This window comes from Aulonocara sp. 'chitande type north' Nkhata Bay, linkage group LG18 (genome assembly GCF_057382095.1).
Source record: "Aulonocara sp. 'chitande type north' Nkhata Bay isolate Kocher_YH1m ecotype deep benthic linkage group LG18, A_spYH_male_GT1.1, whole genome shotgun sequence".
In the NCBI taxonomy this organism is placed as follows: Eukaryota; Metazoa; Chordata; class Actinopteri; order Cichliformes; family Cichlidae; genus Aulonocara; species Aulonocara sp. 'chitande type north' Nkhata Bay.
Window position 1 is genome coordinate 3,145,904 of NC_141361.1, and position 22,236 is coordinate 3,168,139.

The following is a 22,236-nucleotide window of genomic DNA, read 5'->3' on the forward strand; positions in this document are numbered from 1 at the left end:
AGAATTCATAAAATACACCTAGAGTTGGTCCCTAATGCTCAATGTAGCTCCTCTGTCTTAATTCCACCTCCTTCTCACTTCCTCTCTGTTTTTCAACTTCCGTCTTTAACTGATATTGCTGATCTCATCCACAAATCAAAGCTTTCTACCTGCCAGCTTGATCCTATCCCCACTGTCCTTGTCAAAGCCTGTTTACCCCCTCTCCTTCCCCTCATATCTGCTATTATTCACTCTTCACTCACCACTGGAACTGTTCCTGCTTCTTTCAAAGTTGCCGCCATTACCCCAATCCTGAAAAAAACAGGTCTAGATCCCAACAACTTTAACAATTTTCGTCCTATCTCCAATCTACCATTCCTCTCAAAAATTCTTGAAAAAATAGTTGCTTCACAAGTCCATCTACACCCAACTAATAATAACATTTACGAACAGTTCCAGTCTGGTTTCCGTCCTCTGCAAAGCACCGAAACTGCTCTTATAAAAATAATAAACGATCTTTTTATGGCAGCTGATTCTGGTCTCCTCTCCATCCTTATTCTCCTTGATCTGAGTGCAGCCTTTGACACCATCTCTCATCCCATTCTTCTTAGCAGATTAGCTTCTATTGGTCTCTCTCATACTCCATTAGCCTGGTTTAAATCATACCTGTCTGACCGCACTCAGTTCATTCAATTAAAATCCTTCACTTCTCAGCCTTCTCCTCTATCTACTGGGGTGCCCCAGGGATCTGTCCTTGGGCCCCTCCTTTTCATCATTTACCTTCTTCCACTTGGACACATTTTTCGTAAATATAACATTCCCCAGATAGCAAGGAAACATTGAAACAATGTTGAGTCAATATCAGGCTGTGTCATTGAATCAACGTTGAAGTGTGACGTTGACCTAACGTCACTCTTGCACCCTTTTTTAACGTTGAAACAACGTCAGGTTTTGATGTTGAATCAATGTTGAAACCTGACGTTGATTCAACGTTATATTTTCTAATACTATTGACATTGAAACAATGTCAGATTCTGATATTGAAACACTGTTGAGCTATGGTGTTGATTTTCCACCTCTTTCGCACAGTTGCTTTTAATTAAAACAACAGTTAAATCATGACTGGAAATCTACCTCTCTTTATAGGTATTTTAACCAATACTAAACTACTGCATGTTTCCATCAATACTTCAACCACCTAAACACATAATTGTACTTATTCCTTAAATTGGACACCCTTTATAAAAAAAACCTAAATGTCTCACAATGTATCATGTCAATATTAATATCCTAAAATAAGAAAGCATTGCATGTGATGTAACAGAGAAAAAAAATAAACAAAAAAAGGTCAATAGGCATGTTTCGTTTGCTAAATACTTTATTAAAAGACAGTTTCCTATTTACGTTTATATGATTCACAGAAGTTTGTAATTTTTTGCATGATGTGCGTCCTGCACCACCCAAACGATCTGGGGCGTATCGGAGCCATTTCTGCACTGCTTGTGCAAAGACAAACTCGGACATAGAGTTTGCCCCTAACTGCTGCGTCAGGCTCCAATCAAGGCAAAGCGTCTCACCTATAGACACATTTTAAGAGATGGAATTAGCGTGTCTCGTGTCTTAAATGTGTATGCAAGTGCTTGTGTGTTTAATCAACAGGCCGTTGTTATGTATTTAAATCACATCTGACAGCTATTACACTTTATAGTTACAAAGTGTACATAACCTTTATATACTTACCATTGCCTTATTTGCCTCTTGTGATTGAAGAGCTGGCTCTGCATTGTTTAGCTCCTCAATGTTGTGCAAGGGCAAATCCAGAGGCAGTACCCCAGCATCTACCGATTCATTGCAGCCGGTATTGCGATTGGCTCTGACCTCCTCACGGAGTTCGTTAACAGCTCTCGTCAGGTCTGACAGAAAAAGATAAAAAAAAATTTAAGTATTTAAGAATACAGACAACTTGTCAAACGTTTCCTTGTGTCACACACAGATATGTACAAAGACACTAGACAGTATTTTATTACCTGGTATTTTCACTCGAGGGGCCTGGGGAAACCATTTTTTTGTGGGCTGCTCATCCTCTGAGTCACTATATGTGTACAGGGGATTTGGTCTAAAGAAAAAAAGTTGAAAACAGTCATAAGTAATTACAAATGTGCTTTTGGAATATTTTTTCCTAAAGTTACAGTTTGATTTATAACAAATCAAATCAAATCAAATCACTTTTATTGTCACATCACATGTGCAGGCACACTGGCACAGCACATGCGAGTGAAATTCTTGTGTGCGAGCCCCACAAGCAACAGAGATGTGCAAACACAACAACACAAACGAGCAAAATACAAGAATGGCCAACCTGAAACTAATAAATATATGTACAATATATAATACTGTATGCATTTCTGGATGTGTATACTAAATATTTTCTACGTGTGTGTGTGTGTGTGTGTGTGTGTGTGTGTGTGTGTGTGTGTGTGTGTGTGCATTTTTACAAATTAAATAGTTAAAAAATAAAAATAAAAAATAAAAATAAAATAAAATAAAATAGTAATAATAATAATAATAATAATAATAATAATAAAATATATAAAATATACAGAGTTGAATATGTGCAAAACAAGTGGCATTTATATACAGTGTGGAGTGCATAATGTTGAAGTTCTAGTAGTGAAGCTGAGGTGTCTATGACGTGTTCAGCAGTCTGATGGCCTGATGGAAAAAGCTGTCTCTCAGTCTGCTGGTACGAGACCGGATGCTGCAGAACCTCCTTCCTGATGGAAGTAGTCTGAACAGTTTATGGCTGGGGTGACTGGAGTCCTTGATGATCCTCCCCGCTTTCCTCAGGCAGCGCTTCCTGTAGATGTCTTGGAGGGAGGGAAGCTCACCTCCAATTATCCGTTCAGAGCACCGCACTACTCGCTGGAGAGCTTTGCGGTTGTAGGCGGTGCTGTTGCCATACCAGGTGGTGATGCATCCAGTGAGGATGCTCTCAATGGCACAGTGATAGAAGGTCCTGAGGATGCGGGGGCTCATGCCGAATCTTTTCAGTCTCCTGAGAAAGAAGAGGCACTGCTGCGCCTTCTTCACTGTTTTGTTTGTGTGTACTGACCACGTAAGATCCTCAGCCAGATGTACTCCAAGGAACCGGAAGCTGCTCACTCTCTCCACAGCAGCGCCGTTGATGGTGATGGGGGTGTGTACTTCTCTGCACCTCCGGAAGTCCACTATCAACTCCTTTGTCTTTGCGACGTTGAGGGTGAGATGGTTGTCTTGACACCAGTGGGTCAGGGCGCTGACCTCCTCCCTGTAAGCCGTCTCATCACCGTTGGTGATAAGACCCACCACTGTAGTGTCGTCCGCAAACTTCACAATGATGTTGGAGTTGTTAGTGGCCGTGCAGTCGTAGGTGTAGAGTGAGTACAGGAGAGGGCTCAGTACACACCCCTGTGGAGCACCAGTGTTCAGTGTGATGGGGGATGAGGTGATGCTGCCCAGTCTGACCACTTGGCGTCTGTCAGACAGGAAGCTAAGGATCCAGCTGCAGAGGGAGCTACTCAGTCCTAGATCCTGCAGTTTCCTGTCCAGCTTCGAGGGAACGATGGTATTGAATGCTGAGCTGTAATCTACAAACAGCATCCTCACATACGTGTCTCTCTTCTCCAGGTGTGACAGGGCAGTGTGTAGTGTCAGGGCTATGGCATCATCAGTGGACCTGTTGTGGCGGTATGCAAACTGTAGAGGGTCCAGTGACTCGGGTAGTCCAGAGCAGATGAAGTCACTGACCAACTTCTCGAAGCATTTGCTTACGATGGGGGTCATGGGTTCCAGGTCGCCAGTCGTTCAATGAGGAGATGGTGGAGGATTTGGGTACAGGGACGATGGTGGCCATTTTGAAGCAGGCTGGGACTACAGACAGAGAGAGGGAAAGGTTGAAGATGTGCGTGAACACTCCAGCCAGCTGAGCTGCGCATGACTTGAGGACGCGGCCGGGAATCCCGTCCGGACCAGTAGCTTTGCGTGCGTTCAACTTCCTGAAGCACTTCCGCACATCCTCCTCAGACACAGTGTGCGCACTGACGTCATCCGCGGTGCGCACACTGTCCGGTCTCATGGTGTTCGCTGTGTCGAATCTAGCGTAGAATACGTTTAGATCCTCACACAGAGAGGCCGTGGTCTGCGGTGTGCTGGTTTTCCCTCTAAAGTCTGTGATCATGTTTAGTCCCTGCCACATACTCCGCGGGTTGTGAAACTGTTGCTCCACCCTGTCCCTGTACTCACGTTTGGCTGCTTTGATCGTCTTCCGGAGTTGGTAATGTGCGTGTTTGTAGTCCGATGTGTTCGCGGAGGCAAAGGCGGTGTTCCGTGCCGCGCGAACATCTCCGTTAATCCAGGGTTTTTGATTTGGGAAGGATTTGACTGTTCTGGATGGGACGACATCTTCCACGCATTTCCTGATAAATCCACAGACTGAGTCTGTGTATTCATCAATGTCTCTGGCGGCCACGTGAAACATTTCCCAGTCCGCGTGATCAAAACAGTCCCGCAGCGCAGACTCCGATTGGTCCGTCCAACAGTGCACCGCCCTCCGGGTTGGAGCTTCCTGTTTCAGCTTCTGCCTGTAGGCGGGCAGGAGCAGGATGGAGCAGTGATCTGATTGGCCGAATGGGGCGCGGGGGAGGGCTTTGTACGCATCCCGGAAAGAGGTATAACAGTGGTCAAGTAGCCGGTTTCCACGTGTGTTGAAAAGGATGTGTTGATGGAGTTTTGGTGAGACTTTCTTCAGGTCTCCCTTATTAAAGTCTCCGGCTGTGATAAACGCTGCCTCTGGGTGTGCGGTTTCCTCGCTGCTGATCGCGCTGTACAGTTCCCTGAGTGCTCGGTCAGTGTCGGCTTGTGGGGGAATGTAAACAGCCGTAATAATCACTGCTGTAAATTCCCTCGGTAGCCAGAATGGCCGGCACTTAATCATCAAGTCCTCCAGGTCCGGTGAGCAGAAGGATTTGACCGGGTGCACGTTTGCATAATCACACCAGCTGTTGTTGATCATGAAACACACACCACCGCCTCTGCTTTTCCCAGTAAGATCCTGTGACCTGTCCGCGCGGTGCACGGAGAACCCCGGTAGTTGTATTGCGGAGTCCGGTACCTTGTCCGATAGCCAGGTTTCTGTGAGGCAGATCACGCAGCAGTCCCGCATCTCTCGCTGGAATGAGATCCGTGCCCGAAGCTCGCACAGCTTGTTCTCCAGAGACTGCATATTAGCCAGTAATAAACTGGGTAACGGTGGTCTGTAAGTGCGCCGTCTCAGTCGAACCAGAACGCCAGATCTTCCCGACGCAGAGGAAACACACACAGGAAACGGAGATGTGCAAGAAGGTACAGTATACAAGGAATTTTTGAAGTGCACAAGTGTACACGGCTTTGCATTTATAAAAAGTTTACAAGCTTCCACTTTTTGGACTATATTATGTGGTGATATTGCAGTATGCAAGCACCACAGATATGTATAAAAGACAAGATCATAGATTCTTAGCAATCAAAGATATGTTTGTGAAATAAAAAAAGTTTTACTTGTGCTTTCTTTTATGACTGGTCTGAGTTTCAGCTTCGGACTGAAGGTCAGACATATCACAGTGTTCACTTAGATATTTCTGAAGACTGCGTTCTGCTTCGTGAAATGTGTCTGGAAGTACAAACACAATGTATGGCCAGACATAAATTAGGACACGAAAAACTTGTTATTGTTACATTTATACAACACCAATCCAGATGATACCCACCATGGCTTATTAGAAGTCGGACTGGTGCATAGGTGAGCCATGTTGCACCAGGATGAACTCTCCTCTTTACTGCGTCGTGGATCCTGAATGTGTCTCACGGAGGATATGGAGGCCATGACAATTTCTCCCCATTTATCCATGATCTAGGGACTATTTCTGTACCACCAGTGCTAAACTGCACAATGCACCAGTCTTTCATTTTTATCTTTTTTTTTAATTTGGAGTCCTTTTTTGCCCTGTCTAGGATAAACAGGAAACAGATAATTACAATATATTTCATAGTCACTACAAAACTTGATCTATTGATTGAACTAAATAATAAATAATAGCTTAAAATGTATATAGGCAACAATTACAAGCAAACCCGTATATGTAAGCATTTAAACACTGAAGATAATAAAATTAACAGTATTTTGTCTAAGTCTGCCATTGTAGGAATTCATGGCACCGAGACAAAAACTTGGCGCACAGTGTGGCGTCAAAATAGGCGCACACCTTTGACGCTGCGTTTTCTCAGTCTTCCTCGTCCGCACGTAAATGCTAAACGCAGTTTACGTGTGGACAAAAGGTGCAAACGCAAGTTAGGTGAGCGTGCAGCGTAAAGTTTGAATTGAGTGCGAATCGAAGCGGGTGCTCACCAATCATTAAAAGTAACAAAGTCATTGAACACATTTATACAGTTACCTTTACGTTTATCAATCATATATCACAGATTTACAATTTTTTGTAGTACTATGCTAAAAAGCAACTACAGAGCGAAAGTCTGGGTCAAGCGCCGAGGCGACGGCAAGAACAAAGGAACCCTTCGAAGCGTTAAAGCTAGCTTTGTAAGGGAATATAACAGAAAAGTATGAAACGAAAATGTTTTCTTTGTTGATAGACTTTGTTTGCAGTGCAATTTATTTGTTGCCGGATTGTAAGATGAAAGTAGACAATTTCGGGCTCCCACATTTTATCCGAAACTTTACATTAACAAGTTTGTTTTTTTTACTGTTATTCAAATGCAACCGTGGAAATAACGAATAGAACAAAAGTCATTCATTCTTACCTTATACTAATCGTGGTGCAGGCCAGTGCAGTGCATGAACTGATGCCTTCTCCGGTCAATTCTGCTGAGAGTAAATCTAATGTCCCGCTCTACTGTACAAGACAATGGTTACCTGGAGGGATGTACCACTGTGAGAGGGGTGCTGCGGAATAGTCCAAGTGGTAGCAGCTTTAATTTCCCGCTCAACCATAAATCGATGGTTTTTCAACGTGATTGTTGTCACCTTGTCAACTATAAATAGATCAACAATCAACGATGACAGAACAACAGTGAATCAATGTTATTTCAATGTCAGTGTAAGGTTTCATCAGTATTTCAATGTTGTTTCAACATTGGTTTTGTGTTGACATTTCAATCCTGACAATTCTGATGGTTCAGATGGAAAATCAACATCTGTTCAATGTCTCCTTGCTATCTGGGTCAGTTCCACTGCTATGCCGATGACACCCAGCTTTACCTCTCTACCAAACCCGATTCTACTCTTCTTCCACCCTCTGCTTAGCTGAACTCAATTCCTGGTTCTCCTCCAACTTCCTTAAACTCAACAGCAATAAATCAGAACTTCTCCTGGTTGGCACTAAACGATTGCTATCCAGAATTAACGATTTCTCTCTCACTATCAATAATTCGTTGGTCCCTATCTCTCCCTCTGTGAAAAGCTTGGGTGTCATTCTTCATAGCACATTATCCTTTAATTCACATATCAATAATGTCACATGTGCAGCATATTTTCAACTCCGTAACATCAATCGCCTCCGCCCTTTCCTCACTCCTCGTGCCACTGGCATTCTCGTCCATAATCTTGTTATCTCTCGAATTGATTACTGTAATTCACTATTATTTGGCCTTACACAAAAATCCATTAACAAGCTCCAACGTGTCCAGAACTCTGCTGCCCGTATTATTACTAGGACTTCCTCTACCCACCACATCTCCCCAATCCTGAAGCAGCTACACTGGCTCCCGGTTAAATTTCGCATCCATTTTAAAATAATCCTTTATACATTTAAGGCTATTCATTCTCTCTCTCCACCATACCTCTCTGATTTAGTACAGATGAACTTCCCATCCCAGTGCCTCAGATCTTCATCTTCTCTTTCCCTCTCTGTTCCTTCCGCTCTAGTGATGCGCGAATCATGAACGAATCGTTCAATACTCGAGAATCACTTTACTGACTCATGAATCATGATTCACAAGCCCAACTGACTCACTGACTCATCCCTGTTGCTGTTAGCAGCAATATATCTAGCTTATAATTAAAATTGTGGAGAAAAACACAACATCCAGTATCTTAACAAAAAAATTCTGCTCTGAACTGGAAGAAAAAAACCCTGAGTAGAAGCTCACATCAAGAAAATAGCTCCTCGGTTCACAGTACCATCGCTCTGCTAACATGCTAACAGCGCATTTGAGCTTTTAAAAAAAAAAGTATTATTATTATTAATGTACTTGCGTTACATTGTAAAATAATTAAACTCGCTGAATATCATTATTTAATTTCAAAAATTTGTCTTCTAAACGTAGAAGTAAACTCTGCCGCTTTAACATTGTTATAGTCATTTCACGCCAGTTTGCTGCATAGTCGTATTCTAAAGCGGAAGATGTCGGACTCGGCTGAAGCGAGTGGCTGTTTTTTGAAATGGACATATTCCCTTCTCTTCACTTTTCTGAAACAAGCAGACAAGAATATTATAGTAATATGTAAAAACTATTGGCTGCTGTTAATAGCACGAGTAATCTGCTGAAGCGCCTGACACGAGAGCATAGACGAACACTTCTTTTTTTTTTTTTTTTTTTTTTTTTTTTTTGCCTGTCCCATTTGGTTCTTTAGCCATCAGAATTCAATTCAATTCAATTCAATTTTATTTATATAGCGCCAAATCACAACAAAAGTCGCCTCAAGGCGCTTCATAGATACAGAGAAAAACCCAACAATCATATGACCCCCTATGAGCAAGCACTTTGGCGACAGTGGGAAGGAAAAACTCCCTTTTAACAGGAAGAAACCTCCGGCAGAACCAGGCTCAGGGAGGGGCGGCCATCTGCTGCGACCGGTTGGGGTGAGAGAAGGAAGACAGGATAAAGACATGCTGTGGAAGAGAGACAGAGGTTAATAACAGATATGATTCAATGCAGAGAGGTCTATTAATACATAGTGAGTGAGAAAGGTGACTGGAAAGGAAAAACTCAATGCATCATGGGAATCCCCCGGCAGCCTACATCTATTGCAGCATAACTAAGGGAGGATTCAGGGTCACCTGGTCCAGCCCTAACTATATGCTTTAGAAAAAAGGAAAGTTTTAAGCCTAATCTTAAAAGTAGAGATAGTGTCTGTCTCCCGAATCCAAACTGGAAGCTGGTTCCACAGAAGAGGGGCCTGAAAACTGAAGGCTCTTCCTCCCATTCTACTTTTAAATACTCTAGGAACAACAAGTAGGCCTGCAGAGCGAGAGCGGAGCGCTCTAATAGGGTGATATGGTACTACAAGGTCATTAAGATAAGATGGGGCCTGATTATTTAAGACCTTGTATGTGAGGAGCAGGATTTTGAATTCAATTCTGGATTTAACAGGAAGCCAATGAAGGGAAGCCAAAACAGGAGAAATATGCTCTCTCTTTCTAGTCCCTGTCAGGACTCTTGCTGCAGCATTTTGGATTAGCTGAAGGCTTTTCAGTGAGTTTTTTGGACATCCTGATAATAATGAATTACAGTAGTCCAGCCTGGAAGTAATAAATGCATGAACTAGTTTTTCAGCGTCACTCTGAGACAGGATATTTCTAATTTTAGAGATGTTGCGCAAATGGAAGAAAGCAGTCTTACATATTTGTTTAATATGTGCGTTGAAGGACATGTCCTGGTCAAAAATGACTCCAAGGTTCCTCACCGCGTTACTGGAGGCCAAGGTAATGCCATCCAGAGTAAGAATCTGATTAGATACCATATTTCTAAGATTTTCAGGGCCGAGTACAATAACCTCAGTTTTATCTGAATTAAGAAGCAGAAAGTTAGCGGCCATCCAGGTCTTTATGTCTTTAAGACATTCCTGCAGTTTAACTAATTGGTGTGTGTTATCTGGCTTCATGGACAGATAGAGCTGGGTGTCATCTGCATAGCAGTGAAAATTTATGCTATGTCTTCTAATGATGCTGCCTAAGGGAAGCATGTATAATGTAAACAGAATTGGTCCTAGCACTGAACCCTGTGGAACTCCATAATTAACCTCAGTGTGTGAAGAGGACTCTCCATTTACATGCACGAATTGGAGTCTATTGGATAGATATGATACAAACCACTGCAGCGCAGTACTTGTAATACCTACAGCATGTTCTAATCGCTCTAATAGGATATTATGATCAACAGTATCGAACGCTGCACTGAGGTCTAGCAGGACAAGCACAGAGATGAGTCCACTGTCAGAGGCCATAAGAAGATCATTTGTAACCTTCACTAAAGCTGTTTCTGTGCTGTGCTGAGCTCTGAAACCTGACTGAAACTCTTCAAATAAACCATTCCTCTGCAGATGATCTGTTAGCTGTTTGACAACTACTCTTTCAAGGATTTTTGATATGAAAGGAAGGTTGGAGATTGGCCTATAATTAGCTAAGCCTGCTGGGTCTAGAGATGGCTTTTTGAGTAAAGGTTTAACTACAGCCAGCTTGAAGGCCTGTGGTACATAGCCGATTATTAGAGATAGGTTGATCATATTTAAGATCGAAGAATTAATTAATGGCAGGACTTCTTTGAGCAGTTTTGTAGGAATGGGGTCTAAAAGACACGTTGATGGTTTGGAGGAAGTAATTATTGAAGTTAACTCAGAAAGATCAATTGGAGAAAAAGAGTCTAACTTAATATCAATGGTACTAAGAGTAACTGTAGATAATATTACATCTGTGGGATGATTATTGGTAATTTTTTCTCTAATGATAAAAATTTTATTTGTGAAGAAGTTCATGAAGTCATTACTAGTTAACGTTAAAGGGATGGTTGGCTCAAAAGAGCTCTGACTTTTTATCAGCCTGGCTACAGTGCTGAAGAGAAACCTAGGGTTGTTCTTATTTTCTTCAATCAGTGATGAATAGTAAGATGTTCTGGCTTTGCGGAGGGCTTTCTTATAAAGCAGCAAACTATTTCTCCAGGCTAAATGATGATCCTCTAGATTTGTGACACGCCATTTCCTCTCCAGATTACGAGTCATCTGCTTTAGGGTACGTGTTTCAGAATTATACCACGGAGTCAGATACTTCTGATTTGAGGCCTTAGTTTTCACAGGAGCTACAGTATCCAGAGTCGTACGTAGTGAGGAGGTGAAATTATTAACAAGATAATCGACCTCTGTTGGGGTAGCGTTCAGATAGCTGCTTTGCTCTGTCTTGGTACAGGGCATTGGAGATGATAACAGTGGGTGGATTATATTCTTAAACTTAGTTACAGCGCTTTCAGAAAGACATCTACTGTGATAAAGTCTACTCTTCACCGCTGTGTAATCAATTATTGTAAAAGTAAATGTTATCAGGAAATGATCAGACAGGAGAGGGTTTTCAGGAAACACTGTTAAATGTTCAGGTTCGATGCCATATGTTAAAACAAGATCTAGAGTGTGATTAAAGTGGTGGGTGGGTTCTTTTACATTTTGAGAGAAACCAATTGAGTCTAATAGCAGATTAAATGCCATGTTGAGGCTGTCATTTTTAGCATCTACATGGATGTTAAAATCACCCACAATAATTATTTTATCTGAGCTCAGAACTAAATTAGATATAAAGTCTGAGAAATCAGACAGAAACTCTGTGTAAGGCCCAGGTGGACGATAGATGATAACAAGTAAGACTGGTTTCTGAGTTTTACAGCTGGGGTGGACAATGTTAAGCATCAGGCTTTCAAATGAATTAAAAGTCTGTCTTGGTCTTTCATTAATTAATAGGCTGGTGTGAAAAATTGCTGCCACACCGCCCCCTCGGCCTGTGCTTCGAGATTTCTGGTAGTTAGAATGGCTCGGGGGTGTTGATTCATTTAAACTAACATAATCATCCTGCTGCAACCAGGTTTCTGTAAGGCAGAGTAAATCAATTTGTTGATCAATTATTAAGTCATGTACTAACAGAGACTTGGAGGAGAGAGACCTAATATTTAATAATCCACATTTCACTGTTTTACTCTTTGGTTCAGATGTGGATACTGTATTGTTCTTTCTTTGTGATTGTTTATGTTTAAGTTGTTTGTTGCTGGTTTTTAGTTTGTTTTTTGTCTTTTTGGAAGCTGACACAGTCTCTATGGAGATGGGTTTTTGGGGGGGTAGCAGGAGGAGAGAAGCTGCAGAGAGGCGTGTAAGACTGCAACTCTGCTTCCTGGTCCCAACTCTGGATAGTCATATTTTGGGGGGTTTAATAAATTTGTCCATATTTCTAGAAATGAGAGCTGCTCCATCCAAAGTGGGATGGATGCCGTCTCTCCTAACAAGACCAGGTTTCCTCCAGAAGGTTTGCCAATTATCTATGAAGCCCACATCGTTTCTGGGACACCACTCAGACAGCCAGCAATTTAAGGAGAACATGCGGCTAAACATGTCACTCCTGGTCTGATTGGGGAGGGGACCAGAGAAAACTACAGAGTCCGACATTGTTTTGGCAAAGTTGCACACCGATTCAATATTGATTTTAGTGACCTCCGATTGGCGTAACCGGGTGTCATTACTGCCGACGTGAATTATGATTTTACTGAATTTACGTTTACCCTTAGCCAGCAGTTTTAAATTTCCTTCAATGTCGCCTGCTCTGGCCCCTGGAAGACAATTGACTATGGTTGCCGGTGTCTCTAGCTTCACATGTCTGAGAACAGAATCGCCAATTACCAGAGTTTGACCCCCGGCGGGTGTGTCGCCGAGTGGGGAAAAACGGTTAGACACATGAACGGGTTGAAGACCAACAAGGATACCCAATGGATTTACTTTGCCAAATGGATCATCGTGGCATTGCCGTATTGGTCCATTTGGTCGATCTTTGTTTTTATTATTTATTATATTTTATTTTCAGATGTTACAGACGGGACAGACATGAGTGAGGGATAGGAAAGGGAGAAAGAAAGAGGAAGGAAAGGAAAAACAGAAGGGGAGAGGGACAGTGAGAAAGGGGGGGAGAAAAAATAAATAAAAATCTCCTGGATCACCTGTTGAGAGAAAAATAGAAAACAAGCAAAAAAAACAAAGCAACATACTAAACACAACACCATCGCATTAATCTAGCTAAGTGTAAACAGCAGTAAATACTAAATATTCAATGTTGTTGTGCAGCACGCAGGACAGATGTGCTTCGAAGTAGCAGCCAAGAAAGGTGTAATTTGGGTCTACGAGCAGTGAACACCCGTGTGCATACCTGTGTGGATCAGCGCACTTGTATTCCAAAGGTTTCTCCATGTAACGATCTGCTAGGGAGTGTGGGGGGGCCACAGCCCCGTCCTCCAGGGTGTGAAGCGGGTATGGAGGAGATCAAAACTCCAGACATCCAGAGGCCCCCAGAACACAAGAGACCATGGAAGACCAACAGAGGGGCAGCCGCGCCACTGTTCCAGTAAGAGCTGAGGAGAGTCCCAGATGAGGGTTCACTCAGCAGCCGCGGAGCAGAAGCCAGGGGGAGTTGCAGTGACGCGCCCATGAGCTCCGCCGGCCCCCAGCTGTGCCTGAGTGACCGAGCCCCAGGCCGAGAGGCCGGGGGCACCCCACCTCCGAAGGGGCCCGAGCGAGCCCCAGGCTCCAGGCCCCGATAAGCGGCCGCCAAGGAGTGAGCCGGTGTGTACCTGGACGCCCACCCCCAGACACAAAGAACCACCAACGCACCGACACCTGAGGGAGTCCGCCACCGGCAGGGGAAGTGGTGGTGGGTGGAGATAGGCCTCCAAACCTTGGAGGGCCTGAGGTGTCCCCAGAGAGGTGGCGTCTGATACCCAACCTGACATATAGACACAGACATACAGGCACACACAGACACAAACATTCATTCCCACCCTCATGCTCTCATGTGCACTTACTCCACACTCAACCAACGTGGAGACAGACATAAAGAGACGCTGTACACACGATCACACTCCCCAAGCGTACTCTACAAACCGGGTCTAGGTACCCTTGCCCCTGGAGGGGGGAACTGCACCTAGACCCAGGTGGTGTTACCCTTTTCCCTGCGGTGGGGAGAGGCAGACCACCCCGACTCCGTAGCAGCAGGGAGGCCCCACACCCCAGACCGCAGTCGGACGGCCAACTCCTCCTAGCCCTCCCGCTCCAGCAGGCGCAGAGAACGGGGGTGGGAGAAGACTCCAAACCTCCCTCCACCCGCTCATTGTAGTGTTGATGCATGTGTGTTCTAAGGTGCAGTAGATGAACACTTCTGAGTGATCCTTGTTCATCATCCATGGATAACAGCGCGGCAACTCCTGCTAAGCAGGCAAAACTTGATTTTACTTCAGCAGCACAGAAAGCGTCTGAAGGTGAGCTTAAAATAATGATTGCAGGCTACATTGTGGAAGAGATGCTACCGCTGCGTACTGTAGTCTCCGTCTTTAAAAAATGTATTTATCATTTAAAGAGTTTAATTTCTATTGTTTGCCCACTCAAGGTTTATAGGGATTTTAACCCTTTAAGACCTACCATAGAACCAAGTCCACCAGAGCTTACTTTATATTTTTACATGTTATGGACCCATTTTTGGGAGCATTTCAAGTTGATATACATCATTACAACTGTTATAGCCCATATTTTAATAATATGTCTGCATTAAGTCCATAATTGCAAAAAAGTGCAATAAACTACAAAAAAAATGAAAAATCGTTTTTGTTTTTTTTACATATATTTCTACTTAAAGAAATTTAAGAGGCTTATCCCTCAAAACTTTAAATACAAAAAAGTTGCAAAAAATAGTTAACAACAACAGGAAATTTATTTTGAGTGTCTTCATAGTTTTATTTTTGAGATACACCAATTTTTATATACTGCAGGAAAAACGAAAAACAATCCTATGATGCAAATTTCCAAAGAAAACAGCACGTGCATCAAAATAAACTATTTCCAGCAATGCAATTCAAGTTCTAAGCATCCCAGAAACTATTCAGAAAGGCATAAAGTCAAACATGACTTATAAAAACTCCAGTATAGGCTTTTAAGGCCTACAAGCGAAAAAAAGCGTCACTTCCGGTTTCGGGCAGGAAATGGCAGACATGCGATCATTTGCGCTGATGTCTGCTTCAATGTGGGAAGTGTTACGAACAGCTGATCGGATCGGCAAAGCGTGTTTCTGGAATATTATGTTTTTGTTCCTGCAAGCGCTTTTTATGCAATTTTTGTGAATTATGATTTTACCTACTATTATCCTTAGCCAGTAGTTTCAGGTTCTTTCAATGTTACCTACTCTGACCCCTCCATGTGGTTCACAAAGTACATTCCAGTCTCAAAGTAGTCCCAGAGCAGGGGTGGGCAACTCCAGGCCTCGAGGGCCGGTGTCCTGCAGGTTTTAGATGTGTCCTTGATCCAACACAGCTGATTTGAATGGCTAAATTACCTCCTCAAGATGTCTTGAAATCCTCCAGAGGCCTGGTAATGAACTAATCACTTGATTCAGGTGTGTTGACCCAGGGTTATATCTAAAACCTGCAGGACTCTGGCCCTCAAGGCCTAGAGTTGGACACCCCTGTCCTAAAGTATCACCACAACCTCTTGTGTCTCCTAATGACTGTAGATACAGGTTGTTGCTTAACAAGACAAACACACTTTCATACCAGCAGATCGAGCTAATGATCAGCTCTGCAAATCGGGTGGGGTGAGGGCAGTAGCACTGTATAAATTTGCTTATGGCTGGCATAGTGCTCTGGTGGTACAACTGACAAACTGTTGAAAAGTTGGTAATCAGGGGGTGGAGGCCCTCCATGGGCAAGGGGGTCTGACAAAAAAATTGAACCAAATCAAAAAAGCAGATCCATCTGTAAGTACATTTCATTAAAGTTGTCACGTTTCTGGGTCATTTTGACCCAGCTTTTTCTGTTTATGTTTTGTTTTTCTAAATTATGATTTGTTTGGGGTTTTGAGTTGTGCGGTTTGATTTTGCATTAAGGGTTATTCTTGGTTTTGTTCTCTTTACGTCATTTGTTATTCTGGCCTCTAGTTTCAGTCACTGTCTTCTCTGTTTCATGGGTTTTATTCTTCTGTCTAGCTGTCACTGTCAAGTTTGCATTTTTGTGAGTTGTTTCTGATTTCCTGTTTTACTTTGAAAGTTCATGTCTCATGTCAGTGTGTTCATTTTTACTTCTCCCCTGTCTCGTTAGCCTAATTTCTCCCAGCTGTGTCTCCCTCCTGTTGCCCATTCCCTGATTACTCCCCTGTGTATATAAGCCCTGTGTTCTCCTTTTGCTTTGTACCCTCTACATGCTGTGTGTTTTGTCTCATTTGCCTTTTTAGGTTTTCCTCTTCCAGTCCTTAGTTTTTTGTTGTGATGGGTAGATAAAGCTTCATGAAGCCCTGAAGCTTTTCATCCAATTGGTTCACCCCAGCGCAAAGCTTCTTGAAGTCTCATTTGCTCTAGTAGGACACCTACTGGATGTAAAAATATTAGTTGGCATGAATTTGAAGAGTGTGGCATTTTGCACACAGCCTGTAAATGTCAACAACAAAAGGAGTGTGTAAAACATGTATATTGTAGTGATGGCAGTATACTGTGTATATTTATACTGGCAGTATGGAAAATGATTATTTGGAAATGCTTAAAATGGAAGTGATCATTTACTGTGAGGTGTGGTTGGGGTATGGACAGTGGTTGTGCTTTTGTAATGTTGAGGTATGGACAGTGATTAGTGTTTAGGGGGCACATCATTGGTTTTTAATTAAAAACAACAGTTTCTCCACTGTGGCAGGTCGCAGGCGATTTCTTTTTTTGGACAATATTTCCCCTGCTTTTGAAAACACTCGCTCACAGGGCACAGATGAGGCAGGGGTACACAGGTATGTCAGTGCTAACTTATATAAGTGAGGATAGACATATTTTTGTCTCTTCCAGTATTTAAGGGGGTCCTCCAGCCTTCCAATAATAGGCTCCATCATGTACCGTTGGACCTCAATATTCGCGTCTGCCTGACACTTTCATCCAGGTGACACCACAGGTTGTTACCTAAACAATAAGGAGAGTTTTATGTGATACTAAAAATTCAATTTTCAATTCAATGTTATTTATATAGCACCAAATCAGTCTCCTCAAGGCGCTTTATATTGTACAGTAGATCATACAATAATAGATACAGAGGAAAACCCAACAATCAGTTTATATAAATGCAACTCAAATGCAATAACAATAGTACCGTGGGAAACAGCCTCAACAGTTTGTGACGTTGATGGCTGTGGTGGTGGTGCGGAGGAAGAGGAGGTAGTGGAGGCCCTCATTACGGAAGCACATTCTGCTTTCAGTCTTTTTTCTGCTTCGCTAGCTCTTGCAGGGCTGAGAAACCCAAGTTTCCTGAACCATCATAATGCTCATGGTTTTTATTTTATCCAGCTTCTCTCTCAATAGCATCCTCAGCTTCTGAGCCAGAGAAGATGGTGATTTTTCCATTTGTTCATTGAGGCAATGATCCAGCATAGTGAGCAAAGGTATGACCTTTGACCCAGACATCCTTTTTTCCTGAGAGAGCTCAGTGGTTGCATTGTTAAACGGTGCTAGGACAACCAGACACTCTGAAATTATACCAAATTTCTCAGATGAAACAGGTGGGATGTCTGTTGTGAGACTTGCCAAAGCAGCACCCACTGGCTCCCTTTGCTTGAACAGTCTTTGCAGCATATTATAAGTGCTGTTCCAGCGGGTTTCCACCTCCTATATTAGTTTGAGTTGAGGCTTCCTTAGTTGTTCCTGCGCCACTGAAAGCCTCTCCTTACAAAATACAATTAAAAATGCATACATTAGATTGTCAAGGGAGCAGAACTACACACTTAAGTAGCATTAAAGAAACTGTAATTAAGCCACTTAAGAACGTACCTTTGCAGTGGTACTGCTCCTGAAATATCCCACGATCTTCCTGGACTTGGCTCAGATGTCAGAGACCTCAGGGGTCTGGTCAAGGGCCTTCTTCACCGCTAAGTTCAGGGTGTGAGCTATGCATATGGCATGTTTGAGTAGTAGCTCCCTTGCACAAGCCCCCATATTGGCAGCACCATCTGATGTCAGACTCACAGCTGCTGCCTTCTCAATGCTGGCCTTAGCTTTCTCCTTCATCTCCTGGTATCTGGCCTCCATCATGACTTTCAGGGCCTAAAGGAAAGAAAAAACATTTTGTTTAAAAGTACGACGTGGCTGTGAAGCAGTGTGTAGTGTAGCTACACACTGAGGCTTTGAGCCTCAGTCCTGCCTGTTCACATTTTATTCTGTAAAAACTAAATATTCACTGCTGTTATGACCTTTTTAGTGGGGAGAACATAGCTAGGATTTAACGATTTAACAAATCTTTTAAATCCTTCGTCCTCCACAATGCTAAATGGCTGGGAGTCCTCAATCACCATGCTAACCAGGTCTTCATCTATTTGAGATTGTTCTCCTGAGGAAAGACAATAAAAACAAAGCACAAATATAAATATCACACACGTAACTTATTATAGTTGTATAATATTGTTATATCATTTAGTAACATTACTGCATGCTATATTATCATGGCATTTGATGGCTCACCTGGTCTTGCTCCACAATCGGTGTTCCACTTACTCTCCCTGGCACATAGCAAGCACTTCACCTTGTACAAAAGTAAAGACAGCGTAACATAAATTGTATTGCACCATCAGTATTATGAAAATACATCTTCTGTAGAAATTTACATACCTTGTTGGGAGGAATAAGATCAAAATGTTCCCACACAGGGGAGGACATCCTCCTCTTCTTAGCTGGCTCCATTCTCTCCTGACTTTCTCTCCTCACTCTCATAAACCTCCATACGGTCTCCAAACTCTCACTAACCGCAACTCTCCATCAAACACCCACATTTTGAATGAAGTCTGAGGGGTTTATATCTCTGTCACAGCTCGCGGAAAAGTTCAAACCACTTCCTGAACCAGTCACGTGGTACAGCCGGGCAGCAAGGCTTCGGACGTCATCATTTTCAGCTCCTCCCATAAATGAAGCAAGCCTCGTTACGCGCATCGCAGAAACGCCCCCTTCATTACTCGACACAAGCTTTGAAGCCTCGATACAGAACATCACATCACTAGTTTTTTGGTCAGTTTAATTTATTAAGAGGTTTTTCCCAGCAATAAAGCTGTGCTTTGAGTTTTACGTCCGTGTTTGAGAGTCCTGCATTTTGGGTCCTTTTTCCTGCCTGCCTGCCACACAGCCCACCATGACAAAAGGTAGAATTTCACAGGAATATTATATAACTTAGAACTTTTATTGTCATTGTACAGTTGCTTGCACAGTGAAATTAGGTAGCAAGCCCACAAAGGTGCGAAAGTAAAGAAAACAATATACAAGAAAAGAAAAAAAGCAGTATAACAACACTATATACACAATGTTTGGGTTACAGCAAGTATTTTGGGGGTGTGTACAAGACCCCTCTGGGGTCCTGGGTATAATTGGCCATTTTTGACTACTTTTGATTTTACCTTATATTTTATATTTATATTTTACCTTTAAAATATGTTTTTCTTGCCTTGTTTGGTATCATTATTTTCAGCACAACCTCAAATATCTGAAATTTGAGTTATTTTTTCATTTTAGCATACGATATTAGCACAATTGATCTAAATTCAGACAAAAAAATTTCAAAATCCGAGTAGAAAAAAGGTATATTTTTTACTGTAAAACCCACAAACATGTTTAACGAATCATTTTCATAACTTGAAATGCAAATATAAATTGTACACTTGTAAAAATTATGCACAAGTTTTGCAAACAACAAAGTTATATGGTACTATTTACCTAAAAATCCAGCCAAGGCCTCAGCCATTTTTATATAACCATTTAAATCTATTTACAGAACAATCAGGTGTGCTGCATCAAATAAGAAGGCACACAAATTATTTATGCCAGTCCAAAAGAAAATGGTTTGTGTTCAGTATAAGACAGAGGAGAACACCACAGGCCTGCAGGTCTGACATCAGGAGGTGCATCAGTCCAGTTTTCCACGTGGGAACAGCGTTTACACTGGAATCTGCCTTTGACGGCTTTTTTGGAGAAAATATGACATTCAGCAGTGTAACTGACACACAAAAACAATAACTACACAACAAACTAACTATAGCCTCCAAACACGCTAAAAGTCACTAATGTCTCACATATGAAAACTCGCTCTCTCTCTTTCTTTCACTCACCCACTTTCCGCCCCGGGTGTCCCTCCTAAAAACTTCCCCTTCTCCCTAATCAACCAAGTGCCACATATTGCCATATCATTATTTTGATTGGCTGAAATGATAAACTCTAACACCAATAAGGAAGGGGTGTTTTTTCTTTTTTCACTCGCAAGCAGAGAGTGTTTGCTAGTGCTGTCTGTAGAAAATGCAGTTTTTACCGTTCTTCCCGCTGTAAACACCACTGTTTTGTTCAGAAAAAAACATTGCGTGTATTTTTTATCATAACTCTGGTTTTACGTGGCCCATTGACACAATTCAAAAACTGGGATATAGTTAGAAGTCCGCACTTTCAACCCAAGTTGAAATGGAGACTCAGACTCGCTGCATCTTGTAGCTGTGCCATCTTAAATTGGTCATGTGATTTTGACACGCGTCCGGCGACCCCAGAGGGTTAAATAATAAGGGTGGAAGGGCTACAGTTGTTAAGGATAGGGATGGAAATTGCATATCTGCCAAAATATTGCACGGAGAAAAAAAAAGGCAGCAACATAATAAATGGCAAATAGCAGGGTCAGAATGATTGTATGGGAGAGATCTGCTCCCACTCTTAACTTGCATTTATGGTTCTGACATTCCACGGATAGAAGCTGTTCTTTAGTCTATTGGTTTCACACCTGATGGAACTGAACCTTTTTCCAGAGGGCAGGATGTTGAATAGATGGTGGCTTGGATGCAGGTGTTTTTTTGTTTTTGTTTTATAATTGCCCTGGCTCTGCAGAGAGATCTAGAGCTGGCAATGGAATCCAGGGAGGAAAGTGGACAGCCGATCACCTTCTCTGCAGTTCTGATGACTCTCTGGAGTCTCTTCTTATCAGCTGTTGTGCAACCAGCGTACCGCACGGGGATGGTGTGCACCAGTACACTCAATTGTGGCTTGATAGAAGGACACTAGTAGGACAGTCTGCAGCCTGTTCTATCTGAGAACCCTAAATAAATGGAGGCTCTGCTGGGATTTCTTCCCCAAGGCTGATGTGTTTTTAGTCCAGGATAGGTCCTCGGAAATGTGCGTACTGAGAAACTTAAAGGAGGACACCCTCTCCACAAAGTCCCCTTTTATAGAGGGGGGAGAGGGATCAGTTTTTGTCTTGTGGAAGTCCATGACCACTTCCTTGGTTTTCCTGGTGTTGAGGGTCAGGTGATTGTGGTCACACCATTCTGTCAGACATTGGATATCATCTATGTAAGTGGTGTCGTCATCGTTGGCGATGAGTGGTGTTGTCTGCAAATCTGATGATGCGTGGGGGTGCAGTCGCGGGTGTAGGTGGTGTATAAGAGAGAACTCAGCACACATGCCTGTGGTGAGCCAGTGCTGAGTGATAAGGAGCATGATCTCCGGTTGTCAACCTTGAGAGATTGTGATCGGTCTGTAAGAAAGTTTTCGATCCATCCACATGTAGGGGGGAGAAGTCCAGGTTTACCAGCTTGGCTATAAGGATGTCTGGGATGATGGTTTTAAAAGCCGAGCTAAAATCAATGAAGAGCATCCTTACTGAAGTCCCAGGATTCTCCAGGTGATGCAGAGCAGATTGGAGGGCAGTGGAAATTGCATCCTGCCTTATTGGAAAACTGGTGGGGGTCAAAGCTGGGTGGGTGGCAGTCCTTTATGTGCTATAGGAAGCTGCTTCTCAAAGCATTTAGCAACCACTGGAGTCAGTGCAATGGGTCTGTAGTCATTGAGGCCACTGATGGTGGTGGACCTGGGGACTGGGAATATTGTTGCTGATTTCAGGCAGTGAGAGACTGTGGCATGTAACAAGGAGAGGTTGAATAGCCTGGTGAACACAGGAGCCAACTGGTCGGCACAGACTTTGAGCACAATCCCAGGTATTCCCTATAGGGCCAGCGGCTTTTCTCTGATTAACTGCTTTAAACACATTGCAAACGCTGGAGAGTGAATGTGTGTGGGATGTGCTCAGAGGAGGCTATAGGCAGGGTGGTGTACATCGTAAGGGTGTCTACAGTTCTCCCAAAGCAGGCGAAGAAGTGGTTAAATTCCTCTGCCAATGAGATGTCCATGTTATCTGTATTTGTCCTGTTACCTTTGGAGTTGGTGATGTGTTTAAGGCCCT

General features: G+C 42.8%; 2 protein-coding genes and 1 long non-coding RNA gene across 3 annotated transcripts in view; 1 reads left to right on the forward strand and 2 right to left on the reverse strand.

The window, feature by feature from the left end:
- LOC147307651 (uncharacterized) overlaps positions 1-22,236 on the forward strand; it is a 38,514-nt gene that overhangs the window by 6,077 nt on the left and 10,201 nt on the right. The window lies entirely within an intron of this gene.
- LOC147307652 (uncharacterized) lies at positions 1,203-3,801 on the reverse strand. The gene is made up of 4 exons (XM_086271490.1): positions 3,716-3,801; positions 2,007-2,095; positions 1,720-1,892; positions 1,203-1,556 (listed from the first exon to the last, which is right to left on the reverse strand). Exons 1-4 carry the CDS (start codon positions 3,799-3,801, stop codon positions 1,527-1,529), a joined length of 378 nt encoding a protein of 125 aa, XP_086127616.1. The 3' UTR covers positions 1,203-1,526.
- LOC147307653 (uncharacterized) lies at positions 5,533-6,872 on the reverse strand. The gene is made up of 3 exons (XR_015126035.1): positions 6,811-6,872; positions 5,763-6,002; positions 5,533-5,665 (listed from the first exon to the last, which is right to left on the reverse strand). It is a non-coding gene; the product is annotated as an uncharacterized LOC147307653 (long non-coding RNA).

Excerpts from the sequence above, each read along its gene's own strand:
- LOC147307652 (XM_086271490.1), bottom strand. The coding sequence starts at position 3,801 with ATGACCCCCATCGTAAGCAAATGCTTCGAGAAGTTGGTCAGTGACTTC. Across the intron at positions 1,893-2,006 it reads CCCTCGAGTGAAAATACCAG|ACCTGACGAGAGCTGTTAAC; the intron begins GTAATAAAATAC and ends TTTTTCTGTCAG. Across the intron at positions 1,557-1,719 it reads AAGAGGCAAATAAGGCAATG|GTGAGACGCTTTGCCTTGAT; the intron begins GTAAGTATATAA and ends ATGTGTCTATAG.